The sequence below is a fragment of the Stomoxys calcitrans genome, chromosome 3, assembly GCF_963082655.1.
Source record: "Stomoxys calcitrans chromosome 3, idStoCalc2.1, whole genome shotgun sequence".
Classification (NCBI taxonomy): domain Eukaryota; kingdom Metazoa; phylum Arthropoda; class Insecta; order Diptera; family Muscidae; genus Stomoxys; species Stomoxys calcitrans.
In genome coordinates, this window is record NC_081554.1 from 126,142,372 (window position 1) to 126,161,454 (window position 19,083).

Consider the following 19,083-nt stretch of genomic DNA (forward strand, 5'->3'; position numbering starts at 1 on the left):
TGGCAAATTTTATTCATTCTTGTAAATACAAAAGAATGCGACTCTCTTTAAAGGCGCAATAATTTTTCCACTTGTTTTTCTTAAGGAATATTGAATTGAAGACATACAAAGGAAAATGTATTCCTTTTTCTTAATAAGGTCACATATTAAATCCATTGTTCGTTTGTGGCAACAACATCAATTGAAGTTAGTATTGCCAGCTACAGTTTCAAGGCGAAACTTTGCTCCCGGTTCATCATCCAAACTGTCAGCTCAAGAAAACCCTTCCTCCTATCCAAAAACAGTTAGTGGAGCACGATTATACACCGGCGAGAAAAAGGAAAATTCTAACTTAGAAGATACGGAAGTCTCAAATGCTGCTGAGGATGTAGATGACATTGCTCAGAATTTCAAGCAATTGATGATGTATAGCGAAGAGGATGATATAATAAGGAGATTGAATGCATGTGACACATCAATACAGGTAGGAGTAGTTTGGCCATTGCAAATGTACAAACAGGTCGCTCATATGAAATTAAAATTTAGATGAACTATGCAAAAAATTATTTTTATATCTTTTAAACTTGGGGCTTGGACAATAGTTAGTATCAAAGAAATTCCCTTAGCTTTTGGGGATTTTTCTTTTATATCAATCCTATCTGTGCCAGTGCCTCGACAAACGACAAGGACAAACAGACCAAGGACATATTTAATGAGCTCCTAGAGAGAACACATGAACGCTGCCGCAGACTTTCATGCCAAAATAGGAAAGGAAAAGCGACGAGGATACCGCAGAACCTATCCCTGGTGATGGTATAGTATGTATATATACTAGTTAGAATTAGGCCCAAGTAGCAGTAACCCGACTGAAAAAGTACAATGCAATGAAAAAGTACCGGCAAGATCAGATGTGGTCTACTCAGAAGGGACCACATGCTGCTACCCTATTGCGATGAAAACGATATTATGGTTCGGACGCCAAAAGTAGTAACTAAAGCCTTTGAAAATATCAGATGAGAACTAATGAAAGTGGGTATGACAGTAAATGAAGATAAGACAAAGTGGGTGGTATCACTCGAAACGAAAAATGACAATTTTAAGAAACCGATTAGTATATACAGCCCGGTTTTCAAAAACCGAACTGATCACCCAATATATTATCCTTTATAAATACTTCCAATCCAAACATTAGTCACAAAATATTCAAACATATTGTGCTCCAGTGAGGCCATCATAAGCTAATTATCTATTATATAAAAATGAAATTGTTGCGCTCTATTTGTTTGTTTATTTGTTTTTTTTTTTATTTGTTAGTTTGTTTGTCTGTTCCGTACCGGCTGAACCGATTTTCATTAAATTTTCACAGATGGTAGAGTTTGGGCCCCCGGTGAAAATAGGATACTACATTTATTGATATCCACGGGGGGCCCTCCCCCATACCCCATAGGGCCCTCCCCACCCCAAAACCCCCCAGCAGGGCTTATATACCGATTGCGACAATATGGATATCAAATGAAAGCCATTTAAAGGTAGAGTCCAATGCTGATATAAAAATGTATTCCTCGGTGTCTGAGGCGCCTCCCCACTACCCAAAACCACTCAACAGGACATATTAAAAGATCGAGACAATATGGGTATCAAACGAAAGATATTTGGAAGCTGAGTACACATCTGCTATAAGAATTTGGTCCAAGGTGTCTACGGGGACTCCCCAACCCCACAAACACTCAAAACGGACATGAATGTCCAACGTCACAAAATGTATATCGAATAAAAGATCTTTGCGAGTTGACTACGAATTTCTACTACGTATGCACGATTAGTACAGAGTCTGGGACCGGCCCACCCACTAAATACCCTTCAAAAGGACGTGTAGTTCGATCGGGATAATATGTCTTTGACAATATATTTCGAATCTAATGTTAGTATAAGGATTCAAATATCTGGGTCCCGTTCTTCTGTTGTTTGGTTTTCAGCGTAGGGGGAAGCGACTCTCTCCTCCCAATAAATGCAACGCCAAACTCTTATGCCAGATGACCTAGAATATATTGAACTCAAATGAAAGGACGTGTCAGAGAGCAATGCCCCTCCCCCAATCCTACCCAAAAAAAGGGATTATAAATAATATGAATTATTATGTGAAGGCCGATCAGGAAAGAATAGGACAGAAATAAAAGGTCTTTGGTAGTAGAGTACACTTTTTACCCTCAAATTTGGATGGACACAGGAGGCACTGCGGATCTTTAAGAATGTGGTATCCCAAGAGGTCGCTTCAATATATGGATTTAAATGTAAGTAACCAATACAAAAAAATTAATTAGTGTGAATCTGAACGAGACCCATAGCCCTGAATATTTTGACAAAATCGTGATCTAGAACGATGCCGATATTACTTCAGGGTCCGCCTCTAAACTCCCTTCAAACCGGTCATGATATCCAATTTTGAGGCCAAATGTTTGGGGTTCGTGTCACCCCTTAAACTCCCCATAAACTAATGACAATTGAGGCTCAAATTAAAGAAATTTGAAAGTAGAGCACGATGCTGATATTTTTTCAGGGCTAAGTACGTGGGTGGCCGCCCCACCCTGCATATCCCTCAAGCGAGACATATTTGTGGATTATCTGGTCTGTATCATGGCCAATTGTTTTAGGGACGCCTCACCTCATAAACTCCCCCTAAACCACTCATATATACCGACTTTAGCAAAATGCAGCCCCAATGTGGTTTTTGGGAGTGGAGTATGAATCTTATATCCACTTTCGGGCAAAGAGTTAGGCTACTCCAATCCACCACCGAATCCAAGAGAATGATGTAGATCTAACATCCAAACTTTCTCGGAGATGGGTGGGACGATTTAAGCAAAATTTAGATTGTTTATAATAACTTAAATACAGAAATTTCTATCCTTATTTAGGGTGGGATATCTAGGGGGCCGCCTCACCTCCAAAGCCACCAGCAAAATGAAATATAAATCAATAATGTTGTTGTTGTTGTAGCAGTTTATTGTGTTCTATCTTTCGTCTGCTTGATTCTGTTGAGTGCCAAGACCCAGGAACTTTGCGACTAAGATGGGGTGCGTCCACAGGGATCTGGGTCTGAGTCGAGTGGGTCTGGCCGGGCAATTAAACAGGTGACGTGTATCGTGCGGTCCCAGGTTACAATCGGGACATACATCTTGCACGTCGGCATCAATCCTAGCTCTGTGGGAATTGAGGCGGCTGCATCTGCCGGAACGTAATTGAGCCAGAACTACTCTGGTTTGCCGGGGGAGGTCGATTTCTTCGGGTGCAATGAGTGGCGGTCGTTCTCCAAGGACTACATTCACCCGGTAGCCAATTAACGCGTCTGCTACCGTGTCTGCATGAATGTTGTTCAGACCGGCTTGATATGCCGCTTGATCTAGAAGTTCTCTCTGGTAGCGCTGAACCTCACGCTCTAGATCGCGTAGATCTACCTTAAGGCTTCTGGGCGGTGGGTATCTATCCGCAAGATGATGATTTGGATGATTTCTGCGATAACAGCCCAAAAGGTATTGCTTAGACAGCATGTAGTTATGTCTTCGCACTGGTAGGATCTTTGTCTCCTGATGGAGGTGGTCCACATGAGAACTGAGGAGACAGCCCGCCGCAGTTAGGATAGCGGCATTCTGACTGATCTGAATATTATTCCACTGCGTGTCACAAAGTTGACGTGACCACACTGGCGCTGCATAACTTACCACAGACCGGCCAATTGCTTTGTACGTGGTCAACAAGGTTTCTTTGTCTGCACCCCAAGTGCTGCCAGCGAGTGACTTGAGGACCTTGTTTCTACTTTTGACTTTATTGCAGATTGCTGTGGCATGTGGGGAGAAAGTGTAGGAGCTGTCAAATGTGACGCCAAGTATTTTGGGACACTTGATGGTCGGAATCATTTCTCCATCGACCATCACAGTCAGCTCAGTATTCACCTCACGCGTATTTGTAGTGAACAGTGTGGCTGAAGATTTGGTGGCGGATATCTTCAGATTTCTTGCAGCGAAGTATGAGGCAAGCTCGTTTAGGTAGACGTTCAACCTATCGCAGATGATACGATCTCTATGCCGTCTGGAGGGGTGGGATGGAGGATAGGTAGAGGTTAAACAGAGCCGGAGATATCACCCCACCTTGGGGAACTCCCTTTTTCACTCTACGGTGTTTCGACTTCTTATCCCTAAATTCCACAAATGACTGGCGGCCACACAGATAATTCGCGACCCAACGTTTCAGGCCTGGCTGGAGGGACGTGTTGGCGATGTCCTCAAATAATTTGGCATTGCTGACCGTGCCGAATGCCTTCGATAGGTCCAGTGCCACGAGGACCGTCCTATCACATGGCCTGGGTTGATTGAAGCCACGGCAAATGTGTGTGGTGATGGCATGCAAAGCTGTTGTTGTGCTGTGCAGTCTCCGAAATCCATGTTGATGCTCGGCGAATGGAAATTCTCCTACGAGGCTCGGGAGGAGTAATGCCTCAAGCGTCTTTGCCACTGGTGAGAGAAGGGAGATCGGTCTGTACGACTCCCCCAAACTCGGGTCTTTTCCAGGCTTCTGTAGCGGGATCACTCTGCCCATTTTCCAGACATCGGGAACTATAAGAGTGTTCAATGACAGGTTAAGGACAGTGGTAAGGTACTCAACTCCAGGTGAATCCAGATTCTTCAGCATCAATGTAGAGATTCCGTCGGGGCCCAACGCCTTGGAAGATTTGGCGCCACGGATGACATTCGTAACTTCGCCCACGGTAAATTGTGATGGCTGTTCATCGGCTCGGAGACCACGAATACGGCGAATGGCTCTCCTCCTTGCCCTGTCTCTCTCGGGATGCACAATAAATTGACGGTTGAACAACCTGGCGCATCTCTTCGGATCAGTCACGGTTATCTCGCCAAAAGTGACTGAGGTCCCGTCTGCCGGGATTCGAGAGAGACTTAACAGTGGCCCACAGTTTGCCTGCACCGGTGCCTAAGTTACATTGCTCCAAGTGATCCAGCCACAAATTCCGCTTATGTTCGTTGACTACCCTGTTTATTTCCAGATTCAGCTCGCTGATTCTGGGTTTAGCGGGGTCCATAGCACGAATCCCATCACGCTCGTCTGCGAGTACCACTGCTTGCGCCGGGAAATTGGGTCGCACTTGTGGTATTCGACCGGCTGGTATAAAGCGAGTGGCTGCTGCGTTGATGATGTCTCGGAATTTCCTCTCGGCCACAATCACATCAGAGGGGGATGGCAGTTCATTGAAGCGGCGATTGGTATACTCTCTGAAGCCAGTCCAATCGGCCTTCTTATAATTGTTGAACGTCCGGCGCTCAGAGGTTATGCAGTCGGGTGGTCGGTAGATGGTGAGAATTATGGGGAGGTGGTCTGACCCCAAAGAGATGACGGCTTGCCAGGATACGTCACTCAGGAGATCAGGGGATGCAATTGAGATGTCTGGCGAGCTGCTGCACCTCCTCGTAATCCTAGTGGGGGCATCCTCATTCACCGTGAAAAACGTGGAGCTATCTATCTGCTCTGCCAAAGCTATGCCACGCTGGTCGTTACCTTGGGGAGAATTCCATGACGTGTGATGTGCATTAAAATCCCCCAGAACCAGACGACTATGGCCAGATAGCAACCCACTTATGTCGGGGTTGTAAGCCTGGCCATTAATCGGGACACAGCTACCAACCGGCGGTATATACACGTTGTATATCTCTATCTCGACAGTACCAGACCTGACTGCTACCCCATTCCATGTATGGGTCACTAGCGTCAAGCGCAGGCGAGATAGGTCTATACTGCACGGAATGGTGTATAACGAAGGCCAATCCCCCACCTCCATTCCTTGAGCGATCCTTACGTAGCACATTGTAACCGTGACAACTGTGCAAGCTACAGGTGTTGGTCAGCTTTGTCTCCTGGATCGCTGCGACCGATATGCTCTTCCGACTTATAAAATCCACGATCTCATCAATCTTGCCACGCAGTCCGTGGCAGTTTAACTGCAAGAACGATACACTTCCCGGCACTGGCCTGGCAACAGTGGGGCTAGGGTGCTGTCGTTGCATAAATTGCCGTACGGGAGAGGTCGGGGGGTCACATAGTTCGACGACGAGGACGCCGAAGGCGTGCTATGTTCGCACACCAACTAGCGACATAGCCAGTATGACTATACTCCCGTAGCGAAGTTAGGCCAGAGCAAGAACGGAAATGTACCCACTCCAAGCACCGGTTACACCTCACCGACACCGACCGATGATGAAGGCGGTTCTGGCAAACCGAACAGAACCAGGGTTCGGGGTTCTTTTCAATCCCGGCACGGACCAGAAGCGTACGGAGAAGGCACTCCGGGATGTGCCTCTCCCATGACGAAAAAAGACGAACACGTACACTGAGGCGGCAGCCCTTGCCGATGAGGATTCCATCGGGTCAATCCGGTGCGTACAACCGGCTGGCATGGGATTGTAAATGATAAATCAATAATGACAATATGGGACTCAAATGAAAGATATTTGAACCCAGAGCACGAATCTGATATATGGGGATCCGCCTCACCCCCATACCGGACGTATTTACCGACCCTAGCAATATAAGGCTCCAATGAGAGGTATTTGGGAGAAGAGCACCAATATGATAATTTCTGAAAGGCCATACCAGTACAACCAAACAAGACTTAGTTCCTGACGTGACCGTATAGGGCTCAGATTATATAAGAGAGTGAAAGAAGGCGCAGCGGAGCGGGCCCTGTCCAGCTAGTCATATATAAAAGCTACGAGGCTCCCGGCCGACACGAGATAACTATGAGCTCCACACAGGCTTGAACTTTGAGCTCCGACATGCGTGGTCTCCGTCGTTGTCACGGGAAGCTTAGTTGAAAGCTAACGGGCACGTCCACTGGTTGCGGATAGTGAAAAGCTTCGTTTTTATGCGGAGTAGCTGCTAATGCGGCCGCGGGCAGTCAACGATTTCGAGAGGAGAGTTTCAGTGAGTTGGCACTGGCTCTTAATTAAATTCTGAGTGCCAATGATACTCGAGATGACATAGCGTGTTATTGGCGCCTTCAAATAACCAATGGCCAACATCAGCGTCTGTTCCCAGGTTAGGGGCGGCTGGAGGCGAGCGTCGGATCTTGGAGCAAGCGGCTTGCGACATAGAGAGATACATGTACGATCCCAAAAAACCCATGCGGTTGGGGTGCTGGGCCAGTAACTCACCCCCGGAAAACTATAAGAAACAAAGAAATAGTAGAAACGGAGTCCCATGATTTGCTGATCTGCACCTGGAATGTCCGCACTCATTATAGAGGGGGTGCAGTGTACGCAGTGGCGAATACGCCCATGCCCCGACGGAAGACAAGGACGAGTGCACCAAGGATATTTTCTACGAGCACCTAGAGAGATAATATGACCGCTGCCCCGCCCATTATATTAAAATCGTTCTGGAAGATTTTAATGCGAATGTTGGGAAGGAAGACATGTTTGCTCCAACAGTCGGGAAGTTTAGCCTCCATGAGATAACGTCCAGTTATGGGTTTAGGCTGATAGATCTCGCCGCTGAAAAGCTATAAACACAACAGATGGCAACAGCATAGTCCACTCGACTGACCCAACTGCTTGATGAAATCACTCCATGTTCCGATGATATAATGGCGCAGTAGCAAACCATTGACCACTCCATGGAAAATGCCGCGTAATCTGTACTTGGGTACCGGAAGCCTCCCCCAAGAAACCGATGATACGACCAAGAGTGTCGAGATGCTACTGAACCAAGAATTCGGCAATCAGGGGAACCCTGCAATTAGTAGCAACGCGCTAGATGAAGGAGAGGTATCAGGAAAAGAGGAGAAAAAGAAAAGAAAAGAGAAATGGAAAGACGTGAGTGTGAGCGAATTGAGATGTACTGGATCCAGAATGAAGTCTGAAAGTTCTACCAAAGAATTAAACATCAAACCGATGGAAATCTGGTAACTGACAGAGATGGCGTGTTGAGGATATGGAAAAAACATTTTACCCAACTGCTAGTGTCCGACGATGGCGGCGAAGAGGACTCCGCCAATCCCTGATGATAGTATAGAAAGTTTATCTCCTAGTCAGAATGAGGTCGTAGTAGCAATGGTCCGATTGAAGAGCACCAAGGCAGTCTGAGCCGACGGGTTACCCGCTGAACTATTTAAGACCGGAGGCGACACACTGGTAAGGCGTATGCATCAGCTTGTCAGATGATTGGAACCTCAGCATACTAAGTCTCGTCCCAAGAAAGGAAACAAGACGGAATGTACTAACTACACAGGAATAAGTCTCCTCCTAAAACCTAATGCCAATGAGATAAGTGGGTCCTATCAATGCGGCTTAGATCTGGTAGAAAACCCCAGACCAGATATTCACGCTGCGTCAAATCCTGGAAAATACCCGAGAGGGACAAATCAGCACCTACCATCTCTTTGTTGACTACAAAGCCGCTTTCGATAGCCCTATATGTTCAAAGGTATTTGAAGGCATGTCTGAGTTTGGTATCCCTTCAAAATTAATAAGACTGCAGGATGAATCTTGCTGAAACAAGATCCTCAGTAAAAATAGGAAAGAATCTCTCCGAGCCATTCAATATCAACGAGCTTTAATACAAGCTCATCGTGTGATATCTTTCATATCCTGCTGAAGAAGATTATACGAGATGCAGATGTGAATATATGTGGCACACTACTTTGAAAGAATCGAAAGAGAGTCAGTGAAAATGGGTCTGGCAGTAAATGAAAATAAGACGAAATGGATGATTTCAACTCCTAAAACGCCATGTATAACCGATCAGATAAAGAATATGGAGAAACTTGGGAACCACAACTTTAAGATAGTCAGTAAATTTATCTACCTCGGCACCGCCGTAACCGAAACGAATGACACCAGTTTTGAGATAAAGCGAAGAATAATACTGGCAAACATTTGCTACTTCGGACTTAGTAAGCAGTTCAGAAACAAGGCCACCTCTCGACAGACGAGAGGAGTGGGTACTTGTGAAAGCAGACGAGGCAGTGCTTAAAGTGTTTGAGAGAAAGATTCTTCGTAAAATATATGGACCAGTTTGCGTTAATAGAGAATATAGGCGTCGTATGAATCACGAGGAGGCCATCGTAGCGCAGAGATTAGCATGTCGGCCTATGACGCTGAACGCCTGTGTTCGAATCCTGGCGAGACCATCAGTTACTTAGTGGAATGTTCATGGGCAATTTTCAATTTGCATTTGCATGAATCAAGAGCTGTATGACGACAGTAGCTTAGTTACACGTATCAAAATACAACGCAGCGTTGGCTAGTTCATGTTGTCAGAAGGGATGAAGAAGCTCCAGCAAAGAAGTCTTTTGAAGGCAATCACGGTGGTAGACGCAAACCGAGGAAGAAAAAGAGCTCCCCGCTTTCAAGTACTCTGGGAAAGCCAAGCCAGCCATCCCGCAATGGAGACTCCAGACAGTATCCTAAGGAGGTAGACAAAGTCGGAGCAGGAACGAAGGAAGCGCGCACGGCCCCTGAGTCTTCGTGGAGGACTGTGACTTCCAAAAAGAGGCCATAGCCATCAAGGAAGAGGAAGATGGTCGCTGAGAATGGTAAGGAGCAGCCCTCTTACGCCAGAGTGGCAAGGAAGCACAACAGAGATGAGCTGACTTATGCAGTCGTCAATATCGGTAGTGCATCCCATAGAATTCCACCAGATCATCGGTCCTTAGTAGAGGATCTGGTTAACGAGCGGATTTTCGAACATGTGTAGAACTCTGTAGAGGGTTCACCCATACAAATGATGAGCTGCGAGTATAGAGGGAACATCTTTACGCTGCGTTTTGCGTTGGCGGAATGTATTGATACCATCAAACAGCTCGTCAGAGTTATCCAGGCTCCCTAGGATAAGGAAGGATCCTAATATTGGAATATTAGGTAGAGTAGCAAGGAAGCACGGAATTCCTAACATTGATTCCCTTTTCGAGTTCACTTTTAAGTTTTTAGAGCGCACAACAAGCCGGTTACTGGCTGAGGTGTATGTTTCAAGTGGCATGGGACAGATAAATAAATGCACCCTCTTTTCAACCTAACCTAACCTTAGTAAAAACTTCGAGGTACTCAAAATTATATATTTCTGGATTTCGACGTGTTAATAATGTACTTAAAGTCCCGAATATAAATTTGGCACCACCTGAAACGACCTATGACAAGTAAGACAATAGGAGAATATCGGACATCAATGGATAGTCATTGGGGATACCCAATACGCCAAAAAAAACTATGCTCTTTAAAGCTGTAAATCATTTATAAAATATATCTAATAAACAACAACATGAATTCTAACTTAACGCCGTATCGTAGAGGTTAGCATGTCCGCCGATGACGCCGAACGCTGGGTTCAAATCCTAGCGAGAACATCAGAAAAAAAATTTCAGCGGTGTTTATCCCTTAACATAGAGCTCTAAAATTTTGCGCAGAGATATATTTGAGTGAAATATAAAACAATATGTAGTATGGTCCAAATCGGTCTTTAACCTGATATAGCTCCCATATAAACCAGAGATCGCAATTATTACCCGATTTGTCTGAAATTATGCATGATGACATCTGTTAAGAGTCTCAACAACTACCAAGCATGGCCCAAATCGGTGTATGAGCTGATATAGCTCACTTATCAACCGATCTCCCGATTTAACATCTTGAGCGTGCCAAATACGGTCCAAATCGGAATTAACCTGATATAACTTTCATATAAATCAATATCTTGATGAAGGAGTTTACTTTAACTTAGGACTTTATCCCTGAATTGTGTTTTCCGTTTTACTGATGTCGGGTGTTTAAGTTTTGGGTTTTGGTGTGCTCAGCAGACTTAGTAGAATTTTCCAGAAAACATTTTTGTAGAATATTTTTATATGCTAGAATCCCAATTTAAAAGAGTTTCCAAAAAGGGGCCGAAAATCATCATTGTTTACCAAATAATCCAAAATATTGAATTGGTTCATGTTCGTGCTGCTGAAATTTGCCTTTTTTGATTCAGGACACCTTATGTTCATGTCAGTGACACCTGTTGCTGGCAAAAGAGCTTTCAGTTATGTCCTCTTTAAATTCTTAGTCTGTTTGGTACCCCAATAAAAAAAATAAATTTTGCTTACATAAACAAAAATTTTAATTTTTGAGAAAAAAATATGTAGCATTCATTTGTAAAAAACCCTTCGTACGAAAACATCGATTAGGCCTCACGTGTAATTTTTTTTAACTTCTTACTTTAAGTGTTTTTTAAAAGATTAGTAAACGTGTTCATAACAATTTTCATTTTCGATTTTTGCATTTTTATCCACCGGGGCAGCATTGTGCGCCGTTCGGACTCGGCTATATAAAGGAGACCCCTTATCATTGAGCTTAAACTTGAATCGGACAGCACTCATTGATATGTGAGAAGTTTGCCCCTGTACCTTAATGGAGTGTTCATGGGCAAATTTGCATTTGCAACTTACTTATATATATTGGGTTGCCTAAAAAGTAATTGCGGATTTTTTAAAGGAAAGTAAATGCATTTTTAATAAAACTTAGAATGAACTTTAATCAAATATACTTTTTTTACACTTTATTTCTAAAGCAAGCTAAAAGAACAGCTGATAACTGACAGAAGAAAGAATGCAATTACAGAGTCACAAGCTGTGAAAAAATTTGTCGACGCCGACTATATGAAAAATCCGCAATTACTTTTTGGGCAACCCAATATATATGCATATAAAAAATATATTTTGTAATATAAACAAACTTTCAATTCCTCCTTACGATTTTGTTATTCTTTTTTATTTGACTAGCTTAAAACGCTTTTGAAGGAAATCCATTCACAAATGGGAAAAGAGCATATAGTGCAGGCAATAATTCTTCAATGGATGTTCTGTCGCCAAAATGATGAAGACAATAAGAAGAAAATATTGAAAAAACTTTTACCTCTTCTTGGTGAATATAGTTCCGAGCTAAATATAAATGAGATTTGCACATGTTATTTATATTTGCGTAAAATGGGTGTGGATAGTTCGCACCCTCTGATGGAGCAGCTACTTATGAAGGTGCTTAAAATCTTTGAATCGCCTGAAGAAACGACTAGTTTGACAGCAATGTCACGTCTTGTTGTAGGCATTAACACTGGAAGAAATTTTTTCACTCCCATGTTGTGCGCAGACTTTATGAGACACTTGCACTATCATGTACAAGAATGTTGTAACGAAGACCAAGCTCGAATGATTGCCATTTGTATGTTGAATCTTCAGCCCTTAATCAGTGATGAACTAATGTCCCTTTATAAGGATAAGGTGAAACAACTCTTAGCAAGCGGTGAAATCTCGAAACCGAAGACTGTTTTAAAAATATTAAATATGCTTAATATGACAGTATGGTCCAACAATCATGTTTCTCTTATTAAAGACTTGCTTCTAATACTAAAGCCTGCTATAAAGCAAATGGATGTGAACGACTTAAAGAATATAAGTCGTATCTACCAGTATCATATGGAGCCAGCCTGCATGCATGAACCCCTATCTGACGCTCTGGAAGAACTACTGGCAACACACATGTCTCCTGAAACCTTGGCCTGCTATGTGCCTTTTTCACAGCCAAACAATAGAGATTCCTTAACAAATGCCTTCAAAGCTCTTCTATCATCTGAGGACAGCTGGAACCAACCCAATGCGACAGGCTTTTTATTTTCTACTTTAAGAGCATTAAAAATTTCTGACTCAAAAATCTGTAACGCTTACTGGAATGGAGTATTACGTGAACTAGACAATATTCCAGACAATGAAATGCACACAGTTTTTCTCAAACACTGCCATCGCTACATGAATTTCAATAACAATTTAGGAGGAACTTATCGACATATGTCTTTAGAAAAAATACTGAGTCAACTATGCATGAGAGCCATAGAACATGATGTGGTTGGAAGGATACCACAGAAATTTGCCCGTCTGGCCTCATTTGTTTTGGCATACGGCCACACACCCTACAGTTGGAAAAAGTATCCCAATATTTTACTATCCAAAATCATAACAATGGCAGATCAATTTGCTCCAACTGATTGCTTCCTCATAAGTCGAGGTCTGCGAATAAGTCTGGAAATGAGGTAAACATTTCTCACAACAACAATGGAAACCATTTTTATTTCTATATTTTTCAAAACCCTCATAGGTATCGCTATCAAGTACCCCAACTGGTAAACATGCAACTGGCTACAATAGATAGTGTTTTGGGAAGCTGCGTTGAGCGTTTCTTAAATGAAAATCAATTGACTGTAATGGATCTCAATGTGCTGGTTAGGACGTTAATCAATAGAAAAAGTGAGTGCGAATACGGCAGCCGACAATGTGTGAGTAGAGTGATGACATATTTTTTTCCAGCTCTTCAAAATAGCGTAGTGTACCACAGGACATTGCAAAAATATAGAGAAATACAGTCGCAAGATTTAAATTCGCGCAGCATCAAAGATATGGCCTATAACTTTTTGGCGACAAATTATTTTGTGCCCGAAATATTGGAGAACATGTTTAAATATGTCCAAAATAATAATGAGCACATTTTGGGCGAGACTGTTGAGAAAATATTATCGTGTGCCTATAATTTGGGTTATACACCGCAAACGAATGAGCCATTGGAATATGCCGGTCTAATATTGCTGAGGTAAAACAGTATATTTGTAGAATTTTCCCTTCATAAACCCTTAATTCATGCTAAGTATGAAGTTTCATCTAATAAAAATATGTTTCAAAAACATGATTTTATTTATCTCACATACATACAAAGTAAAATTTTAATTGTTTAATAATAATTTTATAATTACAGAGATTTCAACTACATGAGTGGGTTGTCGTTGGTCCAGGCCTGCTTATCCTTATGTTTTTATAAAACAATCCCAGAAGAACTAATAAATAAAGTATTCTGTGTGAAGTTCATTCAACGAGTCGAAGAAGAAATCCAAATGTGTTACTCCAAGGTAGGATAACTCAAATCTTGTCTTTAGCTTATTTGCCCAACAAGGCTACTGTGATAAAGTCCGTCTTCTAACTTCTTGCATTTGTTTCCTACGACCATAAAAAATAAATTGATTGGTATACTAGTCACGTTCAAATATAGGTCCAAATATTTTTGTGTTCAACGTTTTTAAATTGTTTTGCCAAAAAACTGAATATCAATGAGTTGTGCAAATGCAAATGACGAAGAAAGGGATATAACTGACAATCCAAGCACTTCTACGGAAGCTGGAAAGTGAATCAGATATCCCGAAGAGCATAACACTGCTAAAATGCTGAAGAAGAAAAAGAGCTTGCCGCTTTCAACTACTCTGGGAAATCCAAGCCAGCCCTCCCGCAATGGGGACTCCAGACAGTATCCTGCGGAGGTAGACAAAGTCGGAATAGAAACGAAGGAAGCGCGCTCGGCCCCTGAGTCTTCATGGAAGGCTGTGACTTCCAAAAGGATGCCACAGCCATCACGGAAGGGGAAGATGGCCGCTGAGAAAGGTAAGGAGCAGCCCTCTTACTCCAGAGTGGCGAGGAAGCACAACAGAGATGAGCTGACTTATGCAGTCATCGATATCGGCTGTGCATCCCATAGGATTCCACCACATCATCGGTCCCAGGTGAGGGATTTGGTAAACGAACGGGTTATCGAACTTGTGTGGAACTCTGTGTAGGGTCCACCCATGCGAATTGTGAGCTGCGAGTTTAGAGGGAACAACTTAATGATGCGCTTTGGGCCATCGGAATGTATTGATACCATCAAAAAGCTCGTTGGAAGTATTCACACTCCCTGGGGCGCAAAGCTCGAACTTGTGAGAAAGATGGACACCCACAACTCACAAAGGCGACGGTCTTCGTCAAGGAAGTGGGCGGCGAAATCGCGACGGAGCGCATGATGGAAGTCTTAAACAAGCAAAACCAAGATTTGGTCGTGGATAAATGGGAAGTTTTCCAAATGCAGGAGAAGGAGGAAGGAATTTTTCTTGTGGTGGGCATTGATCAAGTCTCCGTCACAAGTTTGGCTAAGACTAAAGGCATGGCATACTACGGGGCCATGGCCGTCTTCAAAATTGGGAAGACTAGGATAGGCAAATACCCTCATATTGAGCCATCAGGGGGCCGACGACGAGACAATCACAGACACTCTCCATATTAAGCAAAGATCCTAAGTTTTCTGGAATGTGTACTACACATGGTTTAAGGAATACAATAAGATTACCAGAGCGGCATATCGTGCCTCCTGGAAGCTTTTTGCGAACAGTTCTATAGCTTTAATGACGCCGCCACGATGAAAAAGTTTCTCTCAAAAACCCATGTCCGAGCTGAAACGTTAGTAGACGATATGGGAGTGATAGCAGAGATAACGAAGGATATGTTGAGGCTTTTGATGAAAACGCATTTTCCACAGGATACGACGTAACTCACGGAGACACCGCAATCTTGAAATAATAAGGTTGATCGAAGGCTTTTCATAACGGAATTTAAGGTCAAGGAAGCCTTCAGGAGCTTCAACCATTTAAGTCGCCCGGACCTGATGGAATATTTCCGGCGTTACTACAAAAGGAGGCCTACTATCTGGCGCCTCATCTGGCTACTATTTTCACAGCGTGCCTAGGACTTGCATATAATTCGAAAGCCTGGCAGGCGGTAAGAATGGTATTTATACCCAAGCCCGGCAAGACAAGTTATGCGACACCAAAGGCCTAGCCTTACGTCCTTTCTACTCAAAACCATGGAACGTGTTGTGGATACCATGATAAGTAAGCGAACTGTTCAAATACAAACAGCATGCCTATGTCAATGGAAGGTCGGTGGTTGTGCATAAAATAGAAGAAACCTTCGATGCCAAGACGTATACATTGATATCGACGGGGCGTTTAACAATGTGCTGGCCGACACATTGATCCAATCCTTAGCCCAGTACCAGGTGTACCGGGTCCTGAGAGACTGGATAAACCATATGCTAAGGAACAGGTAGATAAATTTCCTGTCCCATGTCATAAATATAAGAATGAAAGTGGCACGCCACAGGGAGGCATTTTATCGTCACTACTTTGGGTGACGACCATAAATAACCTATTACGAATGCTGACTGCTGCTATGCAGACGACGTTATAATACTTCTAAGGGGTAAGCATCTAGAGTTCTCAATGTTAACCCAGAGAAGACTGAGATATGCCTGTTCACGAGGAAGATGAAGATTAGCCAATTTGATGCACCACGTTTCCTCAACAAAACGATTTCGATAAGTTCGAATATTTAAGAGTGATTTTGGATAGGAAACTTAATTGGAAGTGACACATTCAGGAGCGTACTGAGAAACCTCACAGTTGTTGGGCACTATATAGACGGCCCGTAGTCTCGAAATGGGGCCTGAATCCGAGGATAATCCACTGGCTCTACGGAAGCGAGATTAGACCAAGGAAGTTGTTGTCCCACTAGGGCACTGGAGAATATTTTAGATATCCAAACCATTGTCATACAAATTAAGTGGGAGCAGTTAATAAAACGGTGGTATAATCGAGGCGACGATAGGAAACCTGGAAGGAAGGGGAGAGCTTTCCGATTGGATACCTGAGAAGACACTTGATGTCGAGTGCGTGGCACTGCTGCCAACGACACCGTCTTGGACTGACGGAACCCTAGTGTTGCCATCTGTAAGAACATTTTACACGGATGGATCAAAGCTAGAGGACAGAGTGGGCCTGGGGGTCTACATTGAGAACCCAAAGACTGAGATCTGTTTTATCCGGGCGATCACGGAATTCATGAGGTGGTGTGGTGCTTACTCGAGGATGTCGAGTGTGAACATCTTTACGGACAGTAAAAGGGCCATAAGGGCAAGAACCACCAGGACGGTAGGATCACGAACAATCTTGGAATGTATGAAGGAGATTTACGACTTCTCTGAGGATGGCACAACCCGCATCGTTTGGTTGTCGTGCCATAACGGAGTAAGTGGGAATGAGGACTGCCATCAGCAAACGAGCACGAGCTCACTTATGCCAAATCGGTGCGGCAAGTGATAGCATGTGTAGGGCATGTGAGGAAGATGAGACGTTGGAGCATTTCCTATGTCATAGCCCGGCTGCAAAAGATACCGTTACTTAGGAGGGGACACAATACCAGACAAGAACTAACTTAGGGGCGTGGCATAGAAAACAATAAAGGATTTTGTAAGTAGCATTGAATTCCTAACTTAGATTTTCTTTTTTTTATTTAGAGCGCACAACAAGTCGATTTCTGGCTTAGGTGAACGTCCATAGTGGCATGGGGCGGATTACTCGTAATATCCGCACCCTCTTTTCAACCTAACCTAGCTCAACCAAAGGATCGACAGATAATCAGTATTGATATACATCGCCCAAATGTCTTTTATGTTGTTGTTATTGTAACCCAGAGATGGTCTGTTTCAAACACCGACGTATATGACATACATTTCCGCCGTATAATACGTACGTCAAAAACCTAACTAAAAAAACTTATTTTTGACAGAATTAAAAAATAATTAGGAAATCGTACAATTTAGATTTAGATTTAGATTTCAACTTTTGTGAATTAATGAATATGGCAACACTGGTGCATAGGTTAGAACGTGCTCCTATAGCTGGGTATGCACTTCTAGCGAAATTCTCGTTTGCAGCCAAAACATTTATGTCGCCACTGAAAAATAGTTCTGTAGAATACAAAGTGGCGACAAACATCGATATATTATTTTTGGCCGAATTTGAATCGTTTTTGTCCAACAAAGTACATATTTAATAAATTTAAATAAATTTCATGTCGCATGGACCTATCAAAGCATACATTTTCATTCGTAATTGCAAGAAAAAATTCTCTAATGCCTATTATGTCACCCTGTTACGCAAAGGAAAATTTCATTTGAGCTGCGTACCTGCAACCGAAATTTTCGGTAATGGTATCGGTAGCGAAAATTTCGCATAGGATATGTCAATGCATTTCTTATAGTAAAGAAAATTTTACAAGCAGTGCATACTGCTCTTATAACAGTCTGACTTTCAATCGTGGCGAGAGCATCAACAACTACAACTACTCTTTATACGTTTTATGCAATATAGGACTTTTTCGAAATTTACAACTTTTTGACAGTCGAAAAACTAAAAAACCGACATACAGACCTTCTCTGTTGTAGCCATATTTGTATCTCGAGGTAGCGATCCTCGTCAAGTTCCAAAAGCGAGTAAGCTCGCGATCGCCGCGTGAACGTTATGGCCATAGGTTATTCAAAGGAGCCAATAACTCGCCTTATGATATCGAGTACAGGCACTCAGTTTTTAGGCAAGAAGCGGTGCCGCCCGGCCTCCCACTAAGACTCTCCACTAGATATCGCTAATTGTCCGAGACTGCAATTGCAGCTACTCCGTATACGAAGCATTTCACTTTCCGCAACCTGTGGACGCGCCCGATAGCTACCAGCTGAGCTTCTCGTGATGATGTGATAAACGGAGCTCATAGTTCCAACCCGCGTTGTGCTCATAGTCTTCTCGTGCCGGGATTGTATTTTAACTTCGGTTCTAGTTATATAGTTCTACAACCACTATTTTTGTTTTTAGCCATACTTTTATTAATTTAAATCCATTTTTTACAACAAAGCCACAAGGCCCATTAAATATAATACTTTACAAAATTGGTCCTTTGTTATGATGCTTAAGTTTAAGTTATAGATACATAAAACAAATTACGATGAATTTAAATTTGGCTCACCAGTCACAAAATATACAAAGGGTATGGAAAAGTATTAAAAAAATTAAACACAGGCCCAAAACGTCGTAACCAAGTATATATGCAACGAACGTACAAATTAGAAGAAAACAAAATTATGAAGCATATGCAACAAAATTATGAAAAAATTATATCCAGATAAATATATAACAATAATAACAATAGAGCAATTACAAAGTTTAGTTTTCAGAAGCATTAGATGAATATCGTAGAAGTTTTAAGCGAAAGACATATTGGAATGAGAGAAAATACGCAGTTCAGACAATTCCAAGATCTAGCAATTCGAACTACGAAAGACCTAGCAAAAATGTTTTTCCTAATACAAGGAATTAAAAATTTTAACATTTCTGGTA

General features: G+C 42.7%; 1 protein-coding gene across 1 annotated transcript in view; it reads left to right on the forward strand.

Annotated features, from left to right (window-relative positions):
• Nucleotides 1–7: 7 nt before the first annotated feature.
• LOC106089381 (FAST kinase domain-containing protein 1, mitochondrial) overlaps nucleotides 8–19,083 on the forward strand; it is a 53,153-nt gene continuing 34,077 nt past the window's right edge. Inside the window, exons 1-5 of the mRNA XM_013255215.2 lie at nucleotides 8–463; nucleotides 11,795–13,095; nucleotides 13,161–13,309; nucleotides 13,370–13,649; nucleotides 13,812–13,962. Coding sequence (XP_013110669.2) covers nucleotides 116–463; nucleotides 11,795–13,095; nucleotides 13,161–13,309; nucleotides 13,370–13,649; nucleotides 13,812–13,962 — 2,229 coding nt within the window. The 5' untranslated portion in view covers nucleotides 8–115. The remainder of the gene's footprint in view (nucleotides 464–11,794; nucleotides 13,096–13,160; nucleotides 13,310–13,369; nucleotides 13,650–13,811; nucleotides 13,963–19,083) is intronic.